The following is an 11,472-nucleotide window of genomic DNA, read 5'->3' on the forward strand; positions in this document are numbered from 1 at the left end:
CCTGTTCTTTGATCACCTCCAGGTTAAGTCACTTATTATATAAAATTAAGAGGCTCTTAAACTACAACACAAACATGGAACAAGAACAAAAGAATAAATATTTACATGTTTATTTGTTTAATATAAAAAATATATAAAATATATCTGTGAAAGTCCAAATGATCTAAAACCAACTATTGAACATATATGTTTTTACATGTATAAGGATTCACTTCTTAACAAAAAAAGTCTTGATTCTTCGGAAAAGCCTTTGAATCCTCTTCATCAAAGAACGTTTTTTTGCTCCACTTGAAGACTGATCCAGAACTTGATCATTTGTATGAGGAGTGGGAACAGAAACCAGGTCCACATCAGTTACAGGAGGGAGATCATGTGAAGATTCTGCAACCAAGGCATCACAACTGACTGACGAGAGGGAAAGTTCTTCTTCTGGCAGAGTCACATAGAACATATCCCAGGATGTAGCGGCCAAATTCAGTCTGTCACCATCGTTTGATTCTGTCACACAGGCTTGATCCAGAACAGACTCTTCACCAGATGCAGGGCAGGTTGTGTTATCAACCTGTGAGGAGGGTTGATGGTGTCTGCTGGTCTCCTGCTGGTTGAGGTGGGATGTGGTGAAGAAGTGGTGAAACTGAGCCTGACAGGGAGAGATCCTTTCATCTCCATCCAAGCGCAGGAGCTGCTTCAGCAGGTCGACAAAGGCTTTTCTGTCCTCAGCCTCACCACTTTCTTCTCCTGGATGAACCTGCATTTTAATACAAGACACTGGTTATTACACAAGCTCACACATCAGTGAGTAGTTTATGGTCAGGATATCTCACAAGCTTCATGGCAGTCAAGACTTAATAACAGGACAGTGAATAGATTTGGACACTGCATGAATTTACATCAGATTTTGTTTAAAGGAAATTTCTCATTCATCATGAATAGCATTTTCCAAATAAATGATCTAGAATATATAAACAGTAATCTATGTCATCCATGTTTTAAGAGTTATTAAACTTAAAAACTTGCTTTTTTTAAATTGACAAAAAACAAATGTTTAAATAGAAAATGTTAATTCAAAACTTACATTAACCAGATCATCCAAAGAAGAGAACTCAACGAAACGTTGTTGCTCCTCAGGTACGATGTTGTTTGCAGCTTCATATTCCTCTGGTGTCTGGGAAAACAAGATGAGTGTCATGAAGTTCATTGTAAAGTTAAACTTTGGTGAACTCAGGTTTGCCGAAAAAAAAAACTTCAGTTTTACCATCAATCGCCATTTTGGGCTTCCCTCAGCCTCACAAAAGAAGCTCCTGGTGTGAACCCCGGCCTGGAGCTGGTCGTCCTTTGGTAGACCAAGAAGCTCTGAAACACGCTTCATCATCTGGTAATCGCAGGACACAGACAAGAGGTTTTCTCCAATGTAGAGGAATGTCAGCAAACAACCCAGGCCCCACACATCAATGGCCTCACTGAAGGGAAGGCCAATGGAGACTTCAGGAGCAAGGACACGAGTTAAGAGTGAGAATCTGTGACCAACAAATCAATACAATACAATACAGGTTTGTCATAACCACAGCTAAGCCATGTGAGGAGAAATCCTCCTACCTGTATCCTAGAGGCTGAATGTCAAGGCCAGGCTCCATGCTGGAAGTTGTAATAGCCAGACCAAAGTCGATTAGTTTGACTTTCAATGGCTGGATCTTCCCACTGACCACCATGACATTGTCAGGTTTTATGTCAGTGTGAATGATTCCAAGGTCTTTCAGGGAATCTAAAGCCACCAGTAGCTGCAGAAACAAGATCAGAAGACACAGGATTAGAATAAACATTGTCTGTTTGCTGTATGAGCTAGGCTTTACACTAATCTGATCGGCCTTTCACCAACCAATAAGGTTTGAAAATACATCATTTCCGCTACTTGACTTCCGTCATAGTCTAAGTAGAAGTAGAAGTAACCCTAACCCTAACCTAACCCTTTTGCTGCTGGTCAGATGAAATACCGATCAAGACCAGATGTTAAGTTACAATTCAAAAATGAATGAGAAAAAGGGGGTGTATCTGCCTTTAAAGGGGGTGTACCCGCTTACAAACCAAAACGCCCCTTTTTGCTGCTGGTCGGATGATATTGCATTAATTTGTGGTTAAAAGGACACACACACACACACACACACACACACACACACACACACACACACACACACACACACACACACACACACACACACACACACAGCTCAGCAATAGAACGGATTTCAGTCAGACTCAGGTACTCCCACTCTCGGTTTTCCATTAGAGTGTAAAGGTCGAAGTCCAGAATCTCAAATACCAGGCAGTTGTAGTTCATGTACACAAAATGCTCATAAAATTTGAGCAAATTTGTGCGGTCAGCATCAAGGACACTGATTAACTTCAGCATGGAAATCTGTAAAAAAAAAAAATATAGAAAAAAAGAAGAATGCACAGTTTGATTTAAAATACATCATCTGGTTCCAACAGGTCTTAGATCATCTTATATTGTTATTTTGCAAATTTCAAAAAAGTGCAAATTGTAGCAAAGTTTGTTTTCAATGTTGGATTAGATGTGAATAAATATATAAAGTAATAGGTACAAAAGCTATATAAACAAGTGTAAATCAGCTTTACATTTACATGTATATTGATATGATATGTACATGGAATATTAGGTTATCAATAAATAAAAATAGATATGTTTATTCCCAAAATTGCATTGAAGAGAACAGAAGTCCTGAAATGTACATTGCTATGTTGAAGTAATTACACATTAATAACAAAAAATATTCTTCATAGAGTTTAGAAGTAGCAAAACCTGAGCCCTCAAATATGATAGAAGGTACAAACAAGTACCTCATGCTCAAGATCTTCTTCAAAGCCCTCCTTGATTATTTTTACAGCCACCGTCTCATTGTTGCTGAGGTTCTGGCACTTGACCACCTTCCCAAAGTTGCCTTCACCAACACACTCCAGGATGGAGTAATCCACAGTGCTGCTGTGGAGAACCTGAAGTTCAGCTGCTGCAGTAGAAAGAAAGAACAGAGGGTGAGTATAGACTAGTTCAGTCTGTGTATGTGTCTGTAGTGGACAACATATTTTCTCCATAATTGTATTGTGGTTTCCACAGTCAGTGATGGTTTGAGGTGCCATGTCATGTGCTGGTGTTGGTCTACTGTGTTTCCTTAGGTCCAAGATCAACGCAGCCGTCTACCAGGAAGTTTAGAGCACTTCATGCTTCCTGCTGCTGACCAACTTTATGAAGATGCAGATTTCATTTTCCAACAGGACTTGGTACCTGGAAGGGACTCAATGCAACTCATACAACAGTTAGTCATTTGATTGGAAAAGAGACGTCACATTCCATGAGTGCTGATCAGGGTTGGGGTCAATTAAAATTGTAATCGTGTAATTGATAATTAAGTACAATTTTGGTGTAGTTATAATTGTAATCGCATTTGAAAAATTATGTTGCTGTTGTAAGAGTAATTAAACTGTAATTGAATTCAGAAAATTTAATTTTGTAATTGTAATTACCATGTAAATTCTATAAAAATTGTCAATTATAATTTTACACAAATTAAAGAACCATGTTACAGTTTTATGCACAGTTTTACACATATGTAGTTAACAATTATTAAAATATTTTTCAAATCCAGCTTTTCCACATTTTACCATTAAAAAAATATTAAATTGAGGGGTACACTGACACATAAAAGGCTCAGATGCCCACGACAAAAATATTAGAACTTATATTTTCATTGATTAGGAAGCCTAACAATGTAACCAATGGATAGGAAATAAATGAGATGATAGAAATTAATTTTTAGTGTGTTTTAACTGGTTTAGGACCTGTTATCGTAAGAGATGCTAACAGAAAGCTAACACAAGAGGTAGGTTCAATGTTATTAGGTTATTTATTTCAAGCTCAGTAATTGTGATTGGACTTTAGTAATTTAAAACACAATTGTAATTGACTTTCTGAGGATAAAAAAATATTGTAATTTAATTGTGATTGGGAAAAAATGCTGCTCACTGTTATCTTAATTTAATTGTAATTGAACATGGGTAATTGAAAACGTAATTGCTGCTATAGATCAACAACAGCACTGGGACTTTATACAGACATTAGTCAACGGTCAGTTAGGAAACGTTTATGTGTTGCCTGGCAACACATAAACTTAAATATCAGCACTGGTATGATTATCAGAATCAGAATCAGAATTCCTTCATTAATCCCAGGGGGAAATTACTTTTGTTACAGCCACTCAAGAAATAATCACAAATAAAAGAATAAACGTTAGAAAGAATAAACGTTAAATAAGTGTATACAGTAATTAAGTAAAAGACTGTTAAAAATAAGGATTAGATAGATACAGATATTTACAACAATCAAATCTACACCAGTGCTGATATTTCAGCACACCAGCACTCCCTCTGGTGTGATATTGATTAATTATCCATCTCAGGAATAAAATACAGGAACTATTTTTATGAGGAGACATAAATACTTGCTGCTACACCACTGTAATAACACACACTTTCCAGTCTAAAGGCCCTCTCTAAAGTATAAAAGCCCTGTTTGTCATTGAGTCTTTCTTACTTGCAGCAGCTGAAGTTCCAGAGAACAGAAATTGGGACATTTTCCACTCAGATGCTTTAAAAGTCACATAAACAGTTGTCTTCACAATGCTCACTAACTGCAACTGCTCTGTCTTCACTGACAGCTCGCGTTCATCTCATACCTGCTCCTGATTGGTTGAGGACGTAGTGCCCTCTCAGCCAATCAGATACGACTTCTCATCGGTTAAAAAACAATCACGTTGTGATGGAGAAGCCCTATGCTAATGACCTAATGCCCCGTTCTGAAGTGCATACGATATAGTAGGTGTAATGTAGTGACATCTATCTGTGCTTATTCTCCGTTTATTCCCGTTCTAATTCAATAATCTAACCAAATACACATAGGCGAAGGCTTTAGTTCTTTTCTCCTCCAGTAGAGGGCAGTAGTGCGACCTCAGGTTAAATCAACCTCACAGAGAAACAGTAGAAGAAGAAAAAGGAGGCGGAGCTTGAGGTTTGAAATTCTCGGGGCTTGACAAACCGGAGTGAAAAGACTAAATAATATGGAGGACCAAACCTGAAAAAGTATAAATAAATAATAGTATAAATAAATTTAGGACATTTAATTATTTATGTTCTATTTATTTATCAGTTTTTTTCGTTTTATTCACTTATTCACCCATTTATTTATTCATTATTGTATATATTTATTCCAATATTTATTTATACATTTATTTAAGTATTTACAATTTTGGCAGGTTTGGTCCTCCATAGAATAACTCAGACAATTAAAGTTATGATGTTGATGTTTAAAAAAACGTGTGATGTAAAGTTCATGCACTATTAAAAAAATAAAAAATAATAATAATAATAATAATATATACTGTATATATATATATATATATATATATATATATATATATATATATATATATATATATATATATATATATATATTAGTGTTGTGGTGGTCAAGACCGGTCTTGGTCTCGAGATCAAATTTTAAAGGTCTTGGTCTTGTCTCGGACTCAGGCTGCCCGGACTCGGGATTTTCCGTCAAGACCGTTCGAGACCAGCTCTAATTCCTGCTATTTTTAAACTTTTTTATAATGTGATAATAACACGGTTTAATAGGTCTGTGTGTGTCCGTGTGAAAGTCGGCATGTTTATGCATCTGTCCATCCACTCTTTTCATTATATCCATGTCTTTTAAGGCTTTATTACATAATGTCGGCTGTAGTCCGGGCCGCCGCCATCTTGGATTATGTCGTCACCAGCGCGTCATCGCCGCAGAGTTGCACTAGCCCAGAATGAGTCAAATAACTGTAAAGAGGTCTTATATTTGTCTATTATCTTTTTAAAGTGGTGTTTTTTTTTGTGTCTTTAGACTCCAATTACATGTATGTATATAATATGTTCCCCACAATATAAACAGGTTCACAATATAATTATTTTTTATAGTTTCTGTTTCCACTGTATCCAGAATAATAATAATTCTCAACTAGAACTATTGATTAATTTGTTACATGACTGTTCCAGGGTTTGAGTTTGTTTTATTTAGTTTCACATCTACCTGTAGATCTATGTTTTTTAGACTGATGACAACTTGTTTGTAGTTTTATTTCAGAAAGTTTCACTTTTACAGTTACAGTTGGAAACCTTTGTTAATTGAATATCCTAGTTACATTACAGCAACCAAATTAAAATATATCAACTAAGTGAATTAATAAAATGGCCTGTTTAAAGGCTTTTTCAAACTAAAAAAATATATTGTGAACTCTGTGACCTGTTGACCTGCACAACTCAAAGAATCAGAATCAAGAATAATTATTTCTTGGCAGAAATGCTTTTAAACACTTGCTGTACATTCAGCTGACATAAAAATCTTGTTTTCAAATATGTAGAATAATTGTGAATTTATCAGTAGCAGTAGTAGATTTAATATTTTAGTAAATTTTTTGCAGGTACCTTTTTTGTCCGTCAAATGTATTTAAAATAAACTAAAATTAAAGAGATAATGTTATTTAACTGTTGAACTTTGCCATAATTTTATTTATTTATATATTTTTTTAAATTGAAAAAAAAATGTTTATGGTCTTGGTCTTGGTCTTGGTCTCGGCTTGTCTCGGTCTTGGTCTTGACTCGGTCTCGGCTCCCGAAAGTCTTGGTCTTGTCTTGGTCTCGGTGCATTCTGGTCTCGGGCAAGTCTTGGTCTTGAATAGTGTGGTCTTGAACACAACACTACAAAAAGGAGCCACTTGGTTCAAAGAGAGTCACCAATAATGACGTCTGATCTGGGCCCAGATTTTCAAAATTGCATTGACAACAGGATTAGATTAGAATTGGGAGGGAGTGAGTGGCTGAGGACTACATACCTGAACTTGCAATGAAGAGGAGGAACATGAATCCGCTTCAATTTGGTACCAGCTGCCCTGAGGCAAGGTGCAATAAAGCATGATTTTACTTCTTTTTTTTTTTTTTTCTTTTTTTTTTTAAATAAAGCATGATTTTTCAATTGTGTCCAGCTACAGAAAATTCACGCTCAGCTCCTGCTCCCTGAGCTCCTGTGCGCTGAGCTCCGAAAGTGAAAAAAATACAAAATGAAACCGATAGCATAGCCATGTTGGCTAGGCACTTCCGGAAGGTTTCCCTGCATTTTAATACCTTTGTTAACTGGATTCCTCAGCAGTGTTACAATGAAAAAAACAATGTATAATGCACCTCATCAACAACATATAAATTGATCAGCATTTCCGTGAATGATTTCGGTTGTTTTGATTTCCTCTAGAGACACAATCGTTTTATTTGTACTGCAGTCCTATCACAACCTCTTTGTTTCAACCTTAAAACGGGAATAAATGAAGGATAAATTCAATGTTTAAAGATTCACAGCATTGTTAATACCTTAAAATTTTAAGTACAACACATGAAGGTAAAATATTTCATTAAGTCCGTTTTATGATTACTGTGTCACAGTTATGTATATATACAGTATATATATATATATAATTTTTTGTGATTAAAGTAATTCTTACAATCCAGAACTAATTGTTTCATGAAACAATATCAAAACGTTCAAGACGTGGTTTTACGTTTGACAGTTTGTGTTGATGTTTTACGTATTCTGTTATTTTAAAAAATGTTTTTGCAATTTTAAGGTTTTACTAGGATGTTGTCTCATGTGATCATAATTTATGCACATCTGCATTAACATTACACTAAAAATAATTAACCATATGCCGAATCACATGGCTTGATAATCACTGTATATTGTCTTTAAGTAAAAGCACAGCTTATAGCACAGATCTAGTGAAAGTAGACCTCTACGAATATAGTTATTGCTATCCATCCATCTTCATACCCGCTTATTCCCGTTTAACAGGGTCGCGGGGGTCTGCCGGTGCCAATCTCCGGCGCTGGGCGGGGGTACACCCTGGACAGGGCGCCAGTCCATCACAGGGCAACACAGACAGAGACAACCATTCACTCTCTCATTCACTCCTATGGGCAATTTAGAGACTCCAATCAACCTTACAGTCATGTTTTTGGATTGTGGGAGGAAGCCGGAGTACCCGGAGGAAACCCACGCAGCACGGGGAGAACATGCAAACTCCGCACAGAAAGGACCCAAGTGTCCACCCCAGGGCTTGAACCCAGGCCCTGCTTGCTGTGAGGTGGACATGCTAACCACTAAGCCACTAAACCACCAAGCATAAATATAATGTTAACAACATCAGTAAAATATACAAAAATATACATTTTGTTACAGTTGTGAATAGACATAGTGTTATTAACCTATGAAGTATACAATGCCAGATACAAATACATTTACATTTGAACCACTGAAACTTACCTTGGCGAGCATTAACAGTAAATGTTACAAAAATCCTTCCAAAGGTATCAAACCAGTCTTGTTTAAGTTATAAGCTAGTAATATGGATCATAATTTGCTAACTAAAGACACAAATAAGTGGTTGACAAAAGGCAATTTTTAGTAATGTAAAAAAAAAAGTACAAATTAAGTTATGGAAGATCAACACAAAACAATATTAAACAAATACAATGGGCACAATGAAACACAATGAAACTTAAGGAAGACATCTGTTTTGTGTCTTTTTTTTAAATTTAATTTCAATTCAACTTTATTTATAAAAAGCCAACAAAAAGAAAAAGTCACATCATAGTGCTCATAACGAAATATAAAATTAACAAAAAACAACAATTCCACATAAACAAGCTACAGTGAAGAAAAATATATATATTGTTTTATATGTACAACATTAAGGTGCTCTCCAAGAATGACATAAAACACACACTTAAATAAAATACTGGAAAAGGAAAGACATATAAATATATAACACTAAAAAACTACTCAGCAAACTATATACATTACCATACACACAATATAAAAATGTAAAGTGACCAGTTAGGAGATAAATAACTATGGCTCAGTGTATTACACTTTGATGTGGATTATTGCACATGTAGTTTGAGTCATGGGAGGAAAAAGGTTTTTTTTTTTTTTCAGGGTTCTCATGGCCCAGGGATACAAGCTGTCATTCTGGAGGTGGAGCTTTGATTGATCTGTATCTCCTTCTAAGGGGAGCAGGGTGGGAGGGGTTAGAGAGGATGGCTCTGATGGTGGCCCAGGAGAGCTCCTCCTGGATGTGAACACCCAGGAACCTGAAGGATGATACTTTCTCCACCAGGTCAACATTGATGATGAGAGGAGCGTAGTCCTCCAGGTTCCTCCTGAAGGTGATGGTGTTGTGTGTTTCTTTTGGATATGTGTAGGGACATTTATTCTGAATAATAAGAGGCGACTGTGAGGATATTTGACCATTTTAGATCATACTTTAGGTGAAAGAGTGGGGAACTGGTGCAGGTACAGCTGTTGAAGCAGGTTGGGAAGGAGAAGGAGTGACTGGAATAGGTTCAGTAAGGGTAGGTAGGCATTGGCAGTGTTGTGCTAGTTACTGAAAAAAAGTAACTAGTTACCGTTACTAGTTACTTCATTCACAAAGTAACTCAGTTACTATTTTGATTATTTACACCAAAAAGTAATGCGTTACTGGAAAAAGTAACTTTTGAATTACTTAGAATGAAAGAATGTATTATTTATTTTGTGTCATTTGTGTCCATACAGCTTCATATTAGTGCTGTAATAATATAATAATCCACTGTTGATCAACTGCTATAAAACAAACATAAATGATTCATGAGTAATTTTTCAGCTTTAGCACAGTAATGTAAAGTAAGCTGTGTATATTCCAGGTGCAAATACTGCTGTTGAAAATGCTTATAAATATAAATGTGGAAAAACTAATTCACAGCATTTTTCTCAGCTACACAATGCTAAACATATCAGGCTAATGAGCTGCTGTTAGCAGTGACTCAGCAGCAGCGACAGGCTTCTTATTTACAACAACATACCATGCAATAGTTTGGCTGACCTCTCCCTGGATAACAGTCACCGTCCGTTAAAATCCAGCCGCAGCGTTAGCTTAGCTTCACTGATGCATCTTTTGGAGACAAAAATAATGCGCGTATTTCCACTCTGAGAAGCTCGTCCTGCTCTCGCATTGACTCGCCATGATTGATGCACGTGATGTAAACAGAAACACGCTGACAATGCTTCTTCTTCTAGTGTTTTACCATGTTTGGCACGGCATTCCGCAAAAATATGTAGCGCCACTGTAAACAGGAAGTACACTGCAGCTAGCAAAGTAACGGACAAACGCACCATATTGTAACGGTAACGTTACAGTACTAGTTACTGTCAAAAGTGACTGGGCATTGGGCACGGCTGCACATCTTGAGGTATACTTCCATGTGACCCACATCTCTGCACTGTAAAGTGCAACAGCAAATCAGCATATCTAAAACAAATAGAAGAAAAATAAAATGATTACTACAGACAAAGAATAGAACAAATCACTTATATCACTCATAGGAGCATTTTCTTTGAACCAGCATTGATATCAGATGTGCATTTACACGATAAGCTTTAAATGCTATTGCATTTTTTTTACATGTGCATCAGAGTGCTTCTCCAACTTCTAAAGCTTAGGACAAATAGGGCAGTGATAATGCTTGCAAAACGTTGTGTAGCAGCGCACCTCAGGTTTCAAGTTGCTGACAAAAATTGAAACATGCATCTGAAAAATAAAAGCAATTAAAACATTAAGCATCAGTGAGTGAAAAAGGTTCATTTGGAAAACGTTGCTTTAATTCTATAATAACACAAAGAGAGAAAACATAAGATTTGGTCAGAGAACGTTTTTTATGTAACAATCAACACACAACCTTCAAATCTACATTTAAAACGCATGAAGTTTTAATTCACATTATGACAAACATCTGCTAAATAAGACCAACCATGCCATCATTTTTTAATGGACACACAAATGCAACAATAAATCAAACTACAGATTTTTATATTTTCTGGTAAACTGAGAAACCGATTAAATTCACTGTCATGACAAATAATAGAAAGCTTTTCCATTTCATCTATTTGAAAAAAACTAAGCCACGTTAGCTTGGCCTTATAAATATAAAAAAATGCTTTGTGATAGATAGATAGATAGATAGATAGATAGATAGATAGATAGATAGATAGATAGATACAGTAGATAGATAGATAGATAGATAGATAGATAGATAGATAGATAGATAGATAGATAGATAGATAGATAGATTTATTGATCCACTGTCATGGCAGCTCACATCAGATAAAGTACAGTAAAAAAGACAAAAGAAGGCAACACACAGAAAAACCCTGTGCAGGAGCCCATATATGGAGAGTTAGCTTCTGGAGCTGAGCGTGGAGGAGCTGTATCTGCCCTGGCAGGAGGCCGAGCCACTGTTAAAAGAGGTTCTGATGATATTTAGGCATACAGATGTGGTCCT

General features: G+C 36.2%; 1 protein-coding gene across 1 annotated transcript; it reads right to left on the reverse strand.

Annotated features, from left to right (window-relative positions):
• Positions 1-208: 208 nt before the first annotated feature.
• LOC114462206 (homeodomain-interacting protein kinase 1-like) lies at positions 209-4,720 on the reverse strand. Its single transcript, XM_028444905.1, has 6 exons — positions 4,604-4,720; positions 2,857-3,023; positions 1,597-2,413; positions 1,256-1,517; positions 1,076-1,165; positions 209-748 (listed from the first exon to the last, which is right to left on the reverse strand). Exons 3-6 carry the CDS (start codon positions 1,818-1,820, stop codon positions 209-211), a joined length of 1,116 nt encoding a protein of 371 aa, XP_028300706.1. The 5' UTR covers positions 1,821-2,413; positions 2,857-3,023; positions 4,604-4,720.
• Between the last annotated feature and the right edge of the window lie 6,752 nt (positions 4,721-11,472).

Source organism: Gouania willdenowi, chromosome 4, assembly GCF_900634775.1.
Source record: "Gouania willdenowi chromosome 4, fGouWil2.1, whole genome shotgun sequence".
NCBI classification, from domain to species: domain Eukaryota; kingdom Metazoa; phylum Chordata; class Actinopteri; order Blenniiformes; family Gobiesocidae; genus Gouania; species Gouania willdenowi.